The sequence below is a fragment of the Lithobates pipiens genome, unplaced genomic scaffold, assembly GCF_037356315.1.
Source record: "Lithobates pipiens isolate NorthernLeopardFrog02 unplaced genomic scaffold, aLitPip1_a1.2 Scaffold_18, whole genome shotgun sequence".
NCBI lineage: Eukaryota > Metazoa > Chordata > Amphibia > Anura > Ranidae > Lithobates > Lithobates pipiens.
The window spans coordinates 631485028-631503764 of record NW_027507758.1 but is presented as its reverse complement, the minus strand read 5'-3'; the positions used below and the strand labels follow the sequence as shown (position 1 = coordinate 631503764).

The 18737-nt window shown below is 44.7% G+C and overlaps 1 protein-coding gene across 1 annotated transcript; it reads right to left on the bottom strand.

Annotated features, from left to right (window-relative positions):
• Positions 1 to 334: 334 nt before the first annotated feature.
• Positions 335 to 18525, bottom strand: LOC143986880 (uncharacterized). Its single transcript, XM_077485286.1, has 8 exons — positions 18489 to 18525; positions 17600 to 17721; positions 17388 to 17511; positions 17174 to 17271; positions 16863 to 17084; positions 14377 to 14562; positions 14112 to 14253; positions 335 to 4380 (listed from the first exon to the last, which is right to left on the bottom strand). Exons 1-8 carry the CDS (start codon positions 18523 to 18525, stop codon positions 2882 to 2884), a joined length of 2430 nt encoding a protein of 809 aa, XP_077341412.1. The 3' UTR covers positions 335 to 2881.
• Between the last annotated feature and the right edge of the window lie 212 nt (positions 18526 to 18737).

The window sequence follows — 18737 nt, the reverse complement described above, 5'->3', positions numbered from 1 at the left end:
GTCAATCAAATCCAATGACACGGCCGCCAGGGCCGAGTCCTGCATTCAGCCTCTATGGATGCCGAATGCTGGACTCGGTAGCGCACCCACAAGGTAACCCCCTCGGGAGAGCGCTTCTCCAAGGGGGTTATCTAATGTGGGGAGGAGCTGCAAGAGCTGCCAAGGGACCCCAGAAATGGATGTTCGGGGCCACTCTGTGCAAAATGATCTGCACAGTGGAGGTAAGTATGACATGTTTGTTATTTAAAAAAATAAAAAATGATCCTTTAGTATCACTTTAAACCCAAGCACATAACCCCTCCCCCCCAAAAAAAATCTGAGACCCATCCCCATATACAAACAAACTCACACATTGGGGCACCTACGCCTAAAAACATTGATTGCGATACACGTTACATATCACCACACACACTGGAGTGAGAGCAATAATTCTACACCAGACCTCCTCTATAACACTAAACTGATAACTATAGGGGGCACTTATAACGTTGCCTACAGAAAATATAGGGTAATGTAGTTTGTCACCATTTCACAGACACACGCAAATTTAAGGTTTGATATGTTAGGTATCTATTTATTCGGTGTAACCTCAGCTTTTTTTATTTTACAAAACAATTGGGTAATTTATTGTGTTTTTTGTGCCCCCTAAAATTAACTTTAGTGTGTTTTTGACTAAAATTTGGGGTTTCCTAGACCTAAAAGAAAAGAATGTGTGACATAAAAAAATGGATCTACCACTATGTTATTCTCTGGGGTGCCTGCTTTCAGAAAATATATCATGTTTTATATAATCTTCAATTTAATAATTTAACCGCTTCCCGTCCAGCCAATAGCAGAATGACAGCCAGGCGGGGATTCCATTATCTTGAGTGGAGGTCATATGACATCCAGAATAAGCCGCTCAGCCAAGTGACGATCGGTGGTGCACTGTGTCTCTCTGACACACCGCATCTCCAATCTTGGTACAGACCCTATGACGTAGGCTCTTTACCATGTGATCAACTGTGTCCAATCAAAGCTAATCACATCGTAACCAGGAAGTGCCGGGTATCGGCTTTCCTTTATTCATGCTGACAAGGTGCGAGTAGAGGAGAGCCGCTTAGTGGCTCTCCTGACAGGGGGGATCTGCACTGATATTCAGCATTGATTATCATTGCAGGCCCATCAACGATGATCACCTGTGCCCCACCAGTGAGGCTTATCAGTGCCCATCAGGGATGCCAATCATTGCCCATAAGGGATGCTTGTCAGTACCTCTCATCAGTGCAACCCATCAGTGTCACCAATCCCTGCTGCATATTAGTGCCTCCTCATCAGTCTCCATCCGTGAAGGAGAAAACGTACTTATTTACAAAATGTTATTACAGAAACAAAGAAAACTTTTTTTTTTTTCAAAATTTTCTTTTTTTTTTTTATTTGTAGTACAAAAAATAAAAACCCTAGTGGTGATCAGATACCACCAAAAGAAATCTCTATTTGTGGGGGAAAAATATATAAAAATGTCAAATGGGTACAGTGTTACATGACCTCACAATTATCATTGTCAAGTGTGACAGCTTAAAATTAGCCTGGGCAGGAAGGGGGTGAAAGTGCCTGGTATTGAAGTGGTTAAACATGTGGGCAAAAAAACCCCCACAAAAATGAGCTCTGGCAGTGAAAGGTTTAAAGGATACTTTCACCTTTGGGAAGATGTGACATGTTCCTCTTCCTGCAGCGGCTCAGCGATCTGAGTCCTCTGTGTGACAGCAGTGCGGGGAGAAGTTCCCCATACCAGATGACACTTTATGAAAAGAGGGCGGCTGTGCCATTCATTCACAGAGTTCTGTCCTTTGCCAATGTCGGCTTGTCGTTTTCAATGAACCCCCACACCGCTGCTGAGCTCTCTGGTGGATGAGGAACAAGGAGATTGTCATAAGGGACAAGGAAATTGGGACTCCGATTTAGTCAAAAATTGTCCACACCCCTGGAACTGTTTCTTCCATGATGAAGATCAGCCATGGAGTATATCTGAGGTGTATATCAGGGTGTGCTTCTTCCCCACATGAGAGCTGTGATGTCCAGCAACATTCACATAGAAGACATTTCCCACACTTGAGGCACTAATACGCCTCGAGGGATGTGTGGTGTGATAGACTCACCAGGGACATAGGCTTTTTGAAGGGCACTGAATGCTAGCCTCATACTGACTATGGGCCATGGGTTTTAAGGGAACACTACTCTTTGTGAGGTGTGTCTCTGGGGGCCCTTGAAGTAATGTTACTTTGGATTCAAGTCCATCTTCCCCTAAGACACACAGACTCTGGGAACACTGTATAGGGCCTATATGCCATATTAGCAAATGCCGATGTCATCAACCAGCCACCTGTCTTGTATTGCCTGCTATGTGTTTATTGTAAATAAGTCTAGTGTGGCTTCTGGGTCTTTCACCCATTGTTGTTTGTGTTAATTAACTCTGCTATTGTGTGAAGGAGTTCTGTGTTGATATTTATGATAATGTGTGAGCTAGGAGACAAGAGGGCTAGGACCTGAAAGGTCATATCTCTGAGTCACCTAGTCTGCAAATGATTAGTTAATTAGCTCATGTTCATTTATGTTTCTGGTTACAGGTGTATTGTTAGCGTAATATGAGCAGGAGGGGGAATCTCTTCCTTAAATATATAAAAGACTGTATTCTAATAAAGAGAGTTAATTTTCCAGCTTGCAGCCAAATGAGTCCTGCTTTGTTTGTGGTTGTAAAATGCGGCAATAATAGCTAATATCTGTATTCAGACTGGAAGGAAGTGGTATATGATGAAAGCACTCAATCGGAGTGTGGGACGTTTTGTTACATGCGGGATCCCTGATATACAGGAAGACAAGACTTCAGTGAAGAACAATTCCCTCACTCAGGACAGGAAAGTGGCTTCTCCCCCGTGTGAGACCTCTGATGTGTGTAAAGATTGAACTTCCGTGAAAAACATTTCCCACACTCAGGACATGAATACGGCTTCTCCCCCGTGTGAGATCTCTGATGTGTGTCAAGATTGGACTTCACCGAAAAACATTTCTCGCACTCAGGACATGAATACGGCTTCTGCCCCGTGTGAGATCTCTGATGTGCGTAAAGACTGGCCTTCTGTGAAAAACATCTCCCGCACTCAGGACAGGAATGCGGCTTCTCCCCTGTGTGACATCTCTGATGTGTGTCAAGACTGGACTTCACTGAAAAACATTTCCCGCACTCAGGACAGGAATACGGTTTCTCCCCCGTGTGAGATCTCTGATGTTTAAAAAGATCGGACTTCTGCGAAAAACATTTCCCGCACTCAGGACAAGCATGCGGCTTCTCCCCTGTGTGAGATCTCTGATGCATGTAAAGATCGGTCTTCTGTGAAAAACATTTCCCACACTCAGGACAGGAATAGGGCTTCTCTCCCGTGTGAGATCTCTGATGTGTGTAAAGACTGGACTTCTGTGAAAAACATTTCCCGCACTCAGGACAGGAATGCGGCTTCTCCCCCGTGTGAGATCGCTGATGTGTGGAAAGATAGGACTTCTGTGAAAAACATTTCCCACACTCAGGACAGGAAAATGGCTTCTGCCCCGTGTGAGATCTCTGATGTGTGTCAAGATGAGACTTCACTGAAAAACATTTCCCGCACTCAAGACAGGAATACGTTTTCTCCCCAGTGTGAGATCTTTGATGTGTGTAAAGATTGGATTTCACTGAAAAACATTTCCCGCACTCAGGACAAGAATACGGCTTCTGCCCCGTGTGAGATCTCTGATGTGTGTCAAGATTGGACTTCACTGAAAAACATTTCCCGCACTCAGGACAGGAATACGGCTTCTGCCCCGTGTGAGATCTCTGATGTGTGTCAAGATTGGACTTCACTGAAAAACATTTCCCACACTCAGGACAGGAATACGGCTTCTGCCCCGTGTGGGATCTCTGATGTGTGTAAAGACTGGCCTTCTGTGAAAAACATTTCCCACACTCAGGACAGGAATATGGCTTCTCTCCTGTATGAGATCTCTGATGTGTGTAAAGACTGGCCTTCTGTGAAAAACATTTCCCGCACTCAGGACAGGAATACGGCTTCTCCCCCGTGTGAGATCTTTTATGCTCATTAAGCTTGGATTTAAAACGGAAACACTTCCCGCACTCAGTACAGGAAAAGCTCTTCTCTGTTGGAAGGACGGCCCCGTCCCTCACAGTCTGAGGTTCCTCAGGATAAGAGGAATACGATGGTCCATCTACACTGTGTGGTGCCGGATGGACATTTGAGGTAGTTGGGTTTTCTCCTGGACTATACTGTGTGATGTCCTCATCTTCTACTTTACAGTCTGGAGACAAAGTGAGACAATCCTCTGAGGTTTTCCTCATCTCCCGTCCATCTACTAAAATAGAGAAATACAAAGATTATTACTAGACATGAGCTGATTGGTTCCCCTAAACCAGGACTCCGCCCACATCAGGCAGCTTTGTCTCTGAGGATCTTACAATTCCCCCCTCAAGGTAACTAGTAAATAGGTCCTCTGTAGGGTGGCAGCTAAAGATTATTTTCACAATTGATTAGTTGGCGGATTATTGTTTCGATTAATCGACTAATTAAAACCTAAAAAAAAAAGGTTGGTCTATAATTGAGTAAATATCCTTGAATATCTATATACAGCGGTAAGTATAAATATCCAGATATATAGTTGGATACAGGGGTGGATCCGGGGGGGGGGGCGCAATTGACCTCCGAGAATGCCGCCAGCTGATGACAGCGCGGCCGGTTCCGCGGGTGCTAGCGCGCCCAGTCCCGCGGGTGCTTGCACTGAGTGGACGGGTGAGGGGGGGGGACAGCTGGGCGGCTTAGGAGGGCTGCTGGCCAATCAGGAAGCCAGCAGGCAGGGGAGCAGGGAGATGACATCATCTCTCACTGCCCTGCATCCCTCCAGTTCCGCCCTCACTGTGTGGGAAGCTGTGTGCAGCAGAGAGATTACATCATCTCTCTGCTGCCTTTCTTCACTCTGGACTCAACAAAAGAAAACCTTAGCAGAAAAGTGACACAGTAGGTGACAATCCGCAATGTGTGGCAGGCTACGTGGCAAGTGGCAATCCGCAATGTGTGGCAGGCTACGTGGCAAGTGGCAATCCGCAATGTGTGGCAGACTACGTGGCAAGTGGCAATCCGCAATGTGTGGCAGGTAATGTGGCAAGTGGCAATCCGCAATGTGTGGAAGGCGACTGGGCAAGTGACAATCCACAATGTGTGGCAGGCTACGTGGCAAGTGGCAATCCGCAATGTATGGCAGGCGACGTGGCAAGTGACAATCTGCAATGTGTGGCAGGTGACGTGGCAAGTGACAATCCACAATGTGTGGAAGGCGACGTGGAAAGTGACAATCCGCAATGTGTGGCAGGCTACGTGGCAAGTGACAATCAGCAATGTGTTGCAGGTGACATGGCAAGTGACAATCCGCAATGTGTGGCAGGCTATGTGGCAATCCGCATTTGGTGGCAGGCAACGTGGCAAGTGACAATCCGCAATGTGTGGCAGGTGACGTGGCAAGTGACAATCCACAATGTGTGGAAGGCGACGTGGCAAGTGACAATCCGCAATGTATGGCAGGCGACGTGGCAAGTGACAATCTGCAATGTGTGGCAGGCTACATGGCAAGTAATAATCCGCAATGTGTGGCAGGTGACGTGGCAAGTGACAATCCACAATGTGTGGAAGGTGACGTGGCAAGTGACAATCCGCAATGTGTGGCAGGCTACGTGGCAAGTGACAATCAGCAATGTGTGGCAGGTGATGTGGCAAGTGACAATCCGCAATGTGTGGCAGGCTCCGTGGCAATCCGCATCTGGTGGCAGGCGACGTGGCAAGTGACAATCCGCAATGTGTGGCAGGCTACGTGGCAAGTGACAATCAGCAATGTGTGGCAGGTGACGTGGCAAGTGACAATCCGCAATGTGTGGCAGGCTAAGTGGCAATCCACATCTGGTGGCAGGCGACGTGGCAAGTGACAATCCGCAATGTGTGGCAGGTGATGTGGCAAGTGACAATCCGCAATGTGTGGCAGGCTACGTGGCAAGTGCAATCCGCAATGTGTGGCAGGCAACGTGGCAAGTGACAATCTGCAATGTGCGACAGGTGACGTGGCAAGTGGCAATCCACAATGTGTGGCAGGCTACGTGGCAATCCGCATCTGGTGGCAGGCGATGTGGCAAGTGATAATCCGCAATGTGTGGCATGCTATGTGGCAAGTGGCAATCCGCAATGTGTGGCAGGCAACGTGGCAAGTGACAATCCGCAATGTGTGGCAGGTGACGTGGCAAGTGACAATCCGCAATGTGTGGCAGGTGACGTGGCAAGTGGCAATCCGCAATGTGTGGCAGGTGACGTGGCAATTGACAATCCGCATTTGGTGGCAGGCGACATGGCAAATGACACCCTCAGGGCTCCCACTGATTCTGCATTATGGTGAGTTGAACCATTTAATTTTATATTACAATGTATTAATTGAAATAATGCGCTTCAATCATCCTGACACCATAATAACCATGGTGCCGTAATGATTGAAGCGTCAATACCAGCCATTTCCCATATAAATTGCCCCCAAAAAAACATATTTTATAGCAGTGCCCCTCCCGAGATTAGACTCTGGATCCGCCCCTGGTTGGATATTTAATCCCCTCTGAGAATAACAGACAGATAGATGTATTATTAGAGGGAGAATCTGCTACATATCAGAATTAGAGATCAACATTATTAAAATGTAAAAAAGATGTAAAAGGCTGTTTTGCAGATGATCAGACAGGAGTGTAATATAATATGATGGATGACTGACTCCCTTGTCATAGACAGGTAGGTGGGTACAAGCTCCCTGCACCTGATGTCACTTATGCTGGCCGAACACAAACTCATTTTTATTTCATAAAAACATTCATCCAATTTTCTAACCATTAGTGGGTCAAATCGGTGCTAATGTTCCACCACAGTGATGGGAAAATACGAAGGAGCAGAACAGAAACCTTTTCTCCATCCAACAAATTTTCACATCGTGTATGTGGTTTTTGCTCAGAAGTTACATCCATTTTATAATTGAACGTTAAAAGCAAGTGGAATTTTCGAACTACACTCGTCCATTCATCGAATGTACAAATAATTTTCATACAAATATTTGTGTGAATATTCTTGTCCAAAAATTGATCTGTGTATGGCCAGCATAGGACATTTAGTAGCAGCAGCATGATTTTTTTTTAATCATCTGTTATGATGGGTTTAAAAAATAAAATAAAAATAGCCCTTTATAGCAGACTCAAAATTTCAAGTCCTGAGCTGCTAGCCAGGCCTCAAAGGTTACTCGCCACCAGTTGCCCCACCCAGCCCCTACCATGCCCCACCCCTAATTCCACCCTTAAACACACCCTCATAAATTATCTCATGAAATGACACTTAATATTTATTTTTGTAACTTAATTCTGCATAAAACATTTAACAACAACTTTATCAGTGCCCCCTCAGCACAGCCCCACCAGTGCCCATCAATGCCACCTTGTCAGTGCCCATCAATGCAGCTTCACCTTTGCCCACCATTGCAGCCTCACTGTGGCCATCATTGCAACCTCACTGTGCCCATCATATGCAGCCTCACTGTGCCCATCTCACTACGAATGAATGAAATATTGTATAGCACACAATGCGAACTGAATCGCCTTTATGCCCACCATTGCAGCCTTGCCTGGGCAGAGGAAGAGTGAGGGTGGCCTGGATCATGAGTGGAGGAAGAGGAGACCTGTGGGATGATAGAGCGGAATAGCACACCAGAACAGCTTACATTGCAATTACCTCCACTCTGCTCACCGTCATACATGGCTCCGCCTCCGCCTGACCCTGCACCTGTGATAGATAGAACGCATTCCCAACATTGGACCGGCGTTCTGTCTATCACAGGCATGGCTGTGTGTGACAGCGAGCGGAGGCAATAGTAATGTAAGCTGTTACAGCGGGCTAACCGTGCTTTCCTCTTCCTCCGTGCTCTATTCACCGGGACGATCGCTGGGAGAACGGCTCCCGATCAACAGCGCCCGCAGCCCCTCATTTTCCACTCGCAAAATGCAAGTAGTCGAGTGGTAAATTTGAGGGCTGCTTTATAGTACAAAAACAGCAGATAATTACTACTATAAGGGATCCATTTATACTGTGAAATAGTGGAAGTAATATATCTCATATCATATATATAATAATAAATATACCCAGAAGTAGGATATATGGGGATTTTACCTGGGAGTCACACATGAAGCTATATGGAGGTTAGAGGGGGAAAAACTTTTACTTTAACCACTTGCCCACCGGGCACTTATACTCCCTTCCTGCCCAGATTTTCAGCTTTCAGTGATCTCATATTTTGAATGACAATTACTCAGTCATGTAACACTGAACCTATATGACATTTCTGTCCTTTTTTTCCATACAAGTAGAGCTTTCTTTTGGTGGTATTTGATCACCACTGGGTTTTCCATGACATTGTAACCAACCAGAGTCAGGAAAAGCATTAAATAAACTCCTCTTAAATGTGTCCTCCTCTTTAATGTGTCTTCAAGAGATTTCATATTCTGCACTCTCTGTGGGGACAGGATGAGTTCTGAGACTTTCCCCTTGGGTGGCGAAGGACAGTTATCAACCCATAGTGATCCTTCTCTTTTATGGCACATATTCTTAGGTCCTTTTGCAGGCTTTGAAGCACGAGGGAGCCCATGCACCGCAAATTTGCAGAGGCATGAGAAGCAGACTCCTCGGGGTCACTGAGGATTATAGTATCTGGAACTTCCTACTCCTAGCCACATACTACTCCCAAGGGTTCTATGGATGGAAAACCATCGCTTATGCCGCGTACACACGATCGGAAATTCCGGACAGAAAAAGATTGATGAGGGCTTTTCATCGGAAAATGTGGCCGTGTATATGCTCCATCGGAATTGAGCTTGTCCGAATTTACGCCAGCCAAAAATCGATAGCATGTTCTCAATTTTCCCAATGGAAAAACTTTCTATCGGAAATTCCGATCATGTGTATGCAAGTCCGACACGCCAAAAATCACGCATGCTCAGATTCAACTACGAGATAGAAGCTATTGGCTACTGGCTATTGAACTTCCTTTTTCTAGTCCCATCGTACGTGTTGTACGTCACCGCGTTCTAAACGATCGGAATTTGGTGTGGCCGTGTGTAGGCAAGACAGCTTCAGCCGAATTCCATCGGAATTCCATCAGGAAAACCATCAGAGCTTTTTCGATGAGAATTCCGATCGTGTGTACACAGCATTAGTGTTTGACGTATGTCTTCCTCTACTTCAGTGCCTCCAAAACTGCCAGAGACCTCTTTCTCTCTCTCCTACTGTGTGTTCTGTGGCATATGAACAATGCTGTCTGCATATAGTGTGCCTTGAGATGAAAGGAAGTCCTCCTCTTCCTCATGCTGTTCTGCTTCCAGTGCCCTGTCCATAATGCCACACAGAGTCTGCTCCAGCAGGAACACAACAGGGATTGTTTCAATGATGTATGCATTGGCACGGATCACCATCCTTGTGGCCTCCTCAAATGGTGACAGTACAGTGCGTGCGTCCTTTATGAACAGCCATTGGTGTGGGGGAAAAAAAGCCGAGCCAGCGTGAGCTTGTCGTTGTGCCATACTCACACAGATACTCATTAGTGGCCCTGTGCTACATGTGAAGCCGCTGCAGCATTGAAAAAGTCGAGTTCCACCTGGTGGGCATGTCACAAATCAAGCGGTTTACCGGCAGGTGGAATTCCGCTGAATTTCAGCCAACAGAGCACTGGCTGTGTATGACAGCCTGAAACGACTACAGAGTCTTCTGGCCTGCTTTAGAAGATCTACCAACCCTGGGTACCTATTTAGGAAACACTGCACCCCCAAATTGAGGACATGTACCAAGCATGGCACATGTGTCAACTTTTCTTGTCTAAGGGCGGACAGGAGGTTTGTGCCACTATCACACACTACCATTCCTGGCTCCAGCTGGCATTGCGTGAACCACCTCTGGACCTGCCCCAGCAGATCTGCAGGAATCTCTGCTCCGGTGTGGTTCCTGTCCCCTAGACACACCAGCTGAAGCACTGCATAGCACCTTTTAGCCTGACAAATGAAATAGCCCCTTGAATGCTTAGGGGGTACTTGTGGTTCATAGGACAATTCAGCAGAGGAGGGCATGGAGGCGGAGGATCACCACTATCTGTATGGAGATGTGGGGGCACAACAAGCTGCAGCACTGAGCCCTGTCCTGCATCCTTCCGCGTTGCAAGCAGAGTTACCCACTGTGCGGCAGCGCAGTGCATTCTGGTCATTTGTTGGGTCAAACAAATGGTCCAAAGTCCTGATAACTCAGTTGTTCAGTGAACATGCGAACAGCCAATGTTCGGCCCAAACTCATGCTCGGGCCGAACCGTTCCCCATCCCTACATACCACAAATTATACCCCAAAATACATTCTGCTACTCCTCCTGTGCAATACCACATGTGTGAGACTTTTTCACAGCCAGGCCACATACAGAGGCCCAACATGCAGGGAGAACCATCAGGCATTCTAGGAGTATAAATTACACCTCTAATTTTTTGACTACTTCTTACACTTTTGAAGCCCCTGAAGAACCAGTACAATGGAAACTCCCCAAAAAATAACCCCATTTTGTAAAGCAAACACCCCAACATATAATCTATGAGGCATAATGAGTCTTTTGAATATGTCATTTTTTTCCACAAGTTTTTGGAAAATGTGGAAAGAAAATGAAAACGCTTTTTTTTTTACATTCTGCTATTTCTCCTGAGTATGGTGATACCAAAAGGGTGAGACTTTTACACAGCTTGGCCACATACAGAGGCCCATCATGCAGGGAGCACCATCAGGTGTTCTAGGAGTATAAATTACACATCTAATTTGACTACCTATTACACTTTTGTGAGACACTGATGGGCACTATATTGGCATGAATGTGGCACAGATGAGTACTGATGTTTTGCTTCGAATGTGGCATGGATGAGTACTGATGTGGCATGGATGAGCATGAATGATCCATCATGAGGCACAAATGAACCATGGATGGGCATGGCTGAACCATGGATGGAGCATGGATGGGCAGGAATGGTCACAGATCAGCGCTGTGGACACTTTAGATCCAGCCATGAAGCGGACATGCTCCAGTCTGTTGACAACTAATCGCTCCGTCACTGAATTGGACGATCACGTGGTAAAAGGTCACTGTCATTGGCCTGTTACCCCGTTCCGTGATGCATCAGGACCTAAAGACCCGATGGTCACAGTCATTCCCGCATGCGTGCCCCAGGGGGGCACGCGGGACAGAGATTCTGGGAAGACATCATAGTACGCCTACCCAGAGTTATCCAACCGTGTTGTAGCTGTCATTCAGCTATGGCCCGGTCGGCAACTGGTTAAATGTAATTGTAATGCTTTCTATTACCTCCAGTCTATCAGCCTCCAGCTTCTCTGGTTTCATATGCTGATCTTCCATGCGCAGAGCCCTTAAAGTCATTGTAAATGTTGTATTTCTTTTTTTAAACAAACTTGTCATACTTATATGCTCTGTGTAATGGTTTTGCACAGAGCAGCCCTGATTCTTCTTTTCTGCACCCCCCGGCACTTCTGGCTCCTCCTGCCTTCAGTATCTCCCCCTATAGGAAGCCACAAAGTATAGTATAGAGTTCCCCTATAGGCAGGTAAAAAAAACTACTGCCTTTAGAATCACTTACTCCCTTCTCTTGCCCAGGACTACATGTCCCATGAGGCATTGCTCCTCACGCATTCAAGTTCTCAGGCATTTAATGACATGTATGGATGGTGTTCTGAGCTTTATTTTCTGATATGTAAAGAAATTATGCATTCTGTATGCAGGCCAATTAATCGACTGACCAACTAATCAATTATGAAAATAGTTGTCAACTATTTTCATAAGCGATTAGTTGTTTTAGCCCTACATCTCTGAATCTCCTACTAGATCATTTCTTTATACACAGACCTTAGTCAGATCAGAGAGCGAGGATGGGAGGAGAACAACCAAGATAAAGACTGGACTCATCCTGAAGACCACCATCATTGGGTTATTGACTCCTCCCTCATTATCACCTTCTGTTTAAGGTTCCAAAGTTTGAGGCTGTTAACACATTCTTATCAACATGTAAAAGTCTGTGCTCCAATCAAATCATCAGATATAAAATGTCCAGCTGGTAGAAAATGGGTGCAAAAAAAAGTAAGGCCAATGTAATATACATGTAAAACAAAGATACACTCACTCTTTCCCCATCTACTGTGTATCACCACTGCGCTGAGCAAAAACTTTAAACTAAGCCGCCACTTTATAAAAACAAAACGTGTACAATAATCCTTATCTAAACAACAGAATAAACAGCGCTGAATATAATATAAAGCCACACCAGTGAATTAAAAAATATTAAATACTATAGATCCACTCCAGTGGACATGAATTACTAAACGTTACTACACTGTGCAAACCCTGCCCTGTGCATACAAGAATAGAAAAAATAAAATAAAAAAATAACTTGTATCAAAATCAATTAACACATATTGTTATATAGTGCATGTCACCATATGAACAGTGATGGCAAATACATACAATGCGTTAATTGATTTTGATACAAGTTATTTTTTTATTTTATTTTTTCTATTCTTGTATGCACAGGGCAGGGTTTGCACAAGGTAGTAACATTTAGTAATTCATGTTCACTGGAGCGGATCTATAGTATTTAATATTTTTTAATTCACTGGTGTGGATTTATATTATATTCAGAGCTGCTTATTCTATTGTTTAGATAATGATTATTGTACACAATGTAATATACAACTTATTATAGAGGATACAACAGTTAGGATTTTATAGCATCAGAATGATGTAATGCACAACATAGAGTATATAGTGTAAGGGTCAGGAGTATGTAACGAACAATATAAATTATATAGTGTAAGGGTCAGGACTCATAATATTGGTATTCAGTAATTAGTGGAAGCTTAAATGTTTACATGAGACAAGTTGCAGAGGTCCCACACCGCTGCCTCCCATCTCCTGAGACTGCACTCAGTGACTTGGGTCTGAGACTATACAGACATATCCCTCCACCCGGCACAGCCAGGCAAATAACAGAACACATAACCCTGCGACAATTGCTCTGTCAGAAATCTTAGTAGACCTAGCTATGGGTAAGGAGACCCAAAGCACATACCCCAGGTGCCCAGGTCTAATAACGTCTATGGTGAAAATTAACATTTTGCTGCCAGCTGATCCCCAGAATCTCCATAAATCCAGTCTAGATCCATAAATTGTGTCGGCAGCACAGAGAAGGAAGATTATCGGAGAGAAATACAGGAATAGAGGATGGGGAACACAGCTCAGGAAAGTGATCAGGGTATTACAGGCTGATATCACCCAGTCCCCGCCCTACTCTGGACCAATCAGTGAGCAGTATGGGTGGAGGAATGTATTTAGTGTTAAAGCGGGATTCCGCTGCCGAATTTTTTTTTTTCCTGTGTCTTTGGTAGGCGCTTCCTAATGTGACTTTGTACTTACGACTTGTGTCTTTGTAACCCCCGGCTTGCCGATTTCATTAGGAAGGAACAGTTTTAAAAGTTCATGCCGGCGGTTTCCATTTTCCTTGTGGGCATATGAAGCAGACAAGCATTTCCTTCCTGGATGCGGTGATGCTGTGCTCCCAGCATCCCCCGCTCGATCCCGCGCATGCTCATTGATAGCAGCGAGCAGCGCGGTAAGACTTCGGGTTGCCATCACAACGGGCGGCGTCCTCGGAAGTGTCATGTGACGCCGAAATCTCACGAGATTTCGGCAGTACAGCGTTTCCCACTGATTCATGGGAACAATGAAAGATACCTCCCAGGGGACTTTGCGGAGCTGGGGAAAGGCAATAACCACGCCTACTCCCACGGGAGGAGAGCCCGGAAGTCAGCTTGGAAATTAAAATTAAAAGTTAATTACACTGATCGTATTTTTAAAAAGGTTCATTTTGGCATCTTTGGAAGAGACACTGACTGGTGAGGTTTTCAAAATGTGAGTACAACACCGCTTTAATGACCCACCTGTGCTGATCTCTGTAGGAGTGTCCTCCTCTATAAATGTCCCCGTTATTCCATCCTCCTCCATAGACTGCTGATCATCCCTCACATACCTCTCTTCTTCTTCTGCTTTCACCTCAAATTCTATATCGATTGGATCTCCACTCTAAATCAAGAAAATGAGAGAGAATATCATCTGTAAGGCATAAGCTTTATTATTGTGAATATCACATTAAAAAATCCACTTATTGTCTCTATAAGTGTGTTTTATAACCTCTGTCTCACCAACCTTGTAACAGTGGGGGATGCTGTGACCTTCCTGTGTGGAATCCCGGGAATACAGAGGACAGGGACATCTCTCTGGGGAGTTCCTGGTATTAGATGGCTCCATCATATCCTTGTGTCCTTCTGATAAATCCTTCATCATTCCACACTCCTCTTTAACATCAATATTATTATCCCCAAGGTTTCCACTCTGTATATGTAATAGAACATTCATTGTAATAAACATTCCGTGTATAAATCATAATGTGTGAAAATATATAATCAGCGCAATATACAATACAAAAAATAATGTGAGTAAATATAATAAAATGAAATATTCAATGTATCAGCCTATTAATAGGCTTGACATGATTGCTGCCCACACCACTTAGAGTGAATCCACATGTGACTCTCATTGAAATACTATCAAACTAAATATAGTGTAGCGCAAACAAAAAACAATAATAATTAATCAAGTGCTCATATTATCAAAATTCCACCGTTGTGCAACTTTCAGTGCCAGTTCAACTCCTCCCAGCTTCTCCCAATGTTGACCCCACTACAGCGTCACACACGCCTGGTGTAATATATAAATATTTTTACAGATTCCTGACAGATTTCTGTATGGTAAAGGTCGAAGTTCACTCTTCAGTTTAGGAGAGGAAGGACACACCCAGGAACAATGATTTGGTCTGCATGGGAGCCTCATAAAGAGACCACTCAAATCTCCCCATCCCCATGTAATATACAGTGGTGTGAAAAAGTGTTTGCCCCCTTCCTCATTTCCTGTTCCTTTGCATGTTTGTCACACTTAAGTGTTTCGGAACATCAAACCAATTTAAACAATAGTCAAGGACAACACAAGTAAACACAAAATGCAATTTGTAAATGAAGGTGTTTATTATTAAAGGTGAAAAAAAATCCAAACCATCATGGCCCTGTGTGAAAAAGTGATTGCCCCCTAAACCTAATAACTGGTTGGGCCACCCTTAGCAGCAACAACTGCAACCAAGCGTTTGCGATAACGTGCAATGAGGATTTTACAGCGTCCTGGAGGAATTTTGGCCCACTCATCTTTGCAGAATTGTCCTAATTCAGTTACATTAGAATTACATTCTCCTTCAGGATCTCTTGGTAGACAGCAGAATTCATAGTTCCTTTTATCACGGCAAGTCTTCCAGGTCCTGAAGCAGCAAAACAGCCCCAGACCATCACACTACCACCACCATATTTTACTGTTGGTATAATGTTCTTTTTATGAAATGCAGTGTTCCTTCTACGCCAGATATACTTGGACACACACCTTCCAAAGAGTTCCACTTTTGTCTCATCGGTCCACAGAATGTTGTCCTAAAAGTCTTGGGGATCATCAAGATGTGTTGTGGAGAAATTGAGGCGAGCTTTGATGTTCTTTTTGCTCAGCAGTGGTTTTCTCCTTGGAACTCTACCATGCAGGCCATTTTTGCCCAGTCTTTTCCTGATGGTGGAGGCATGAACGCTGACCTTAACTGAGGCAAGTGAGGCCTGCAGTTCCTTGGACGTTGTTGTGGGGTCTTTTGTGACCTCTTGGATGAGTCGTCGCTGCGCTCTTGGGGTAATTTTGGGCGGCCGGCCACTCCTGGGAAGGTTCACCACTGTTCCATGTCTTCGCCATTTGTGGATAATGGCTCTCACTGTGGTTCGCTGGATTCCCAAAGCTTTGGAAATGGCTTTATAACCCTTTCCAGACTGATAGATCTCAATTACTTTCTTTCTCAATTGTTCCTGAATTTCTTTGGGTCTCGGCATGATGTGTAGCTTTTAAGGATCTTCTGGTGGACCTTACTGTGTCAAGCAGCTCCTATTTAAGTGATGCCTTGATTGTGAACAGGTGTGGCAATAATCAGGCCTGGGTGTGGCTAGAGAAATTGAACTCAGGTGTGGACAACCACAGTTATAGTATGTTTTAACAAGGGGGGCAATCACTTTTTCACACAGGGCCATGATGGTTTGGATTTTTTTTCACCTTTAATAATAAACACCTTCATTTACAAATTGCATTTTGTGTTTACTTGTGTTGTCCTTGACTATTGTTTAAATTGGTTTGATGTTCCGAAACACTTAAGTGTGACAAACATGCAAAGGAACAGGAAATGAGGAAGGGGGCAAACACTTTTTCACACCACTGTATATATATACACCAGGCGTGTGACTCTGTAGTTGGGTCGCCATTGAGAGAAGGTCCGTCTTGTCCAGGAGTAGGAGTCGTTTTCCCTGAGGTATCCTGAGAGATATATTCCAGACGTGTGCGACTCTGTAGTGGGGTCAACTTTTGGAGGTGAGCAGGCATTCCAGCTAGAGGTGGTGGTCACTGAAGTCACTGGATATTAATGAACTGTCACTGAAAGTTGAACAATGGGGGAATTTTGGTAATATGAGGACTTGATTTATTATTATTGTTTTTTGGTTGCTCTACGCTATATTTTGCTTGCATGTATTAATCATATCTACCAATAAATGTCAATCATCTACCTGATGATGGTGAGGGATGGTGTGATCTTCCTGTGTGGATTCCTGGGAATACAGAGGACGGGGACATCTCTCTGGTGGGCTTCTGTAGCTGGATGTCTCCACCATGGTGTCCTGGTACAGATCTTTGTGTTCTTTTAGAAACTCCTCCGTCACCCCATCCTCATCATCCTCCTCTTTTATCTCTTCTTTAACCTCAACTTTAGAATCTCTCAGGTTTCCACTCTGAATATAGAAAGAAATTTACATCAAAGGTAACAATGCAGATAATGTACAGATCCTAATGATACTATCAGTGATTGTTCCTCATCTACCTGATGATGGTGGGGGATGGTGTGATCTTCCTGTGTGGAATCCCGGGAATACAGAGGACGGGGACATCTCTCTGGTGGGTTCCCATTACTGAATCCATCTGTAGGAAACACACACACTGACTGAATACATTGTTTCTATGTGTTTATCAGATGATGGGGGATCTAGGTGGAGCCTCCGTACTGCTCTCTCCTTTACAATAAAGTCTCCTCTTACCCGGTGATGTGAGGGGCGGCTGATTGTCCATCATGACGTCCTTGTAGAGATCCTTGTGTCCTTCTAAATACTCCCACTCCTCCATGGAGAAATAGACAGTGACATCCTGACACCTTATAGGAACCTGACACACACAATGATACAGTCACCATCCAGACACATCCCTTGTCTGTTACTGGATAATGTCCCAGAATTCCCAGAATCCTCCTCACCTCTCCTCCATCATCTCTCTGGTGACTTCTAGAATCTTCTTTGTATTTCTCTATTCTATCAGGGAGGGAGGTGGAGGCAATGTGATGGTCATATGATCTCCAGACTTCACAGGAGGAAAACTCTAAGGATATGAACACAAATAGTAAAATCTGATGTTTTTCCCAGAATCCTCCTCACCTCACCATTCAGGTCTCCATTTTATTAAAGCTCCACTTCAGACTGAGTTATAATTTACCCACACAGGACCCCCACACTATGCAGGTTAAAACCTTGTTGCAGACATTCAGATGTCATTAGATACAATGCAGGATCAACAGTCCCACTTTGCTAGTGAGGATGCCAAGGGTCCTCCCACATCCTAAGAGCATCAGAAAAAATGGATGAGGGGAATCAGTTCAGGTTTTTTTCCTCTCATCCCATTGGCTGAATGATAAAACTGAACCATGTACGGCCAGCTTTGGAAGGAAGATATATTCATCATTAGTGATGGGCTTGTTGGAAACCCCACATTCCTTATCCCACCAGGAATCCGACACTGCACAGCGCTAATCATAGGCACTGAATAATTTCCCGATCTGTGCGGCTACGGACCAGGATGTCTCACTGCCTGTGATTAGCGTTGTGCAGTGTCGGCTTCCTGTCGTGATCGGGAATGTGGGGGTTCGAACATGCCTGAGCCCATCACTATTCATCATCAGCTGATCCCCCTGAAGGGGTTAATCTAGGTTCCCACACTATATATGTGTGTATCATCATCTGCTGGAGATAAAAGACATCACAGTGACTATGGAGGAAGAGGACGGACATGATGGGGGTTACTGGGTGTAAATAGAGAATAAGATCTTATTACCTCCTCTACTGCCACTTCCAGCAACGTCTCCTTTGTACTTTGTACCTCATGAATCATCTTGTCTGCATCTGACATCACTTCCTGTTTTCCATAGAGACTTCCTGTCTGGGTAGAAGTGAGATCACCACCTTGTGGAGCTCAGAGGAACTGCAGGAGAAACATCTCGTAGTGTGAACACGGCTTTGTGCTGTGTGTGTATGTACTGTATATCCTTATAGATGGGTCATCTCCACTCCCACCAAGGGGGATAGAAATATATTACTGCTGGGGGGGGGGGACATTTTGGC

Bases quoted from the DNA above. Each gene is read 5' to 3' on its own strand.
- LOC143986880 (XM_077485286.1), bottom strand. From the start codon at position 18,525: ATGTCAGATGCAGACAAGATGATTCATGAGGTACAAA. The intron at 14,563-16,862 runs GTAGATGATTGA...TTACATATACAG, and splicing joins CCATCCCTCACCATCATCAG to AGTGGAAACCTTGGGGATAA. The intron at 4,381-14,111 runs GTGGGTCATTAA...TCTCTATTTTAG, and splicing joins TCCTACAGAGATCAGCACAG to TAGATGGACGGGAGATGAGG.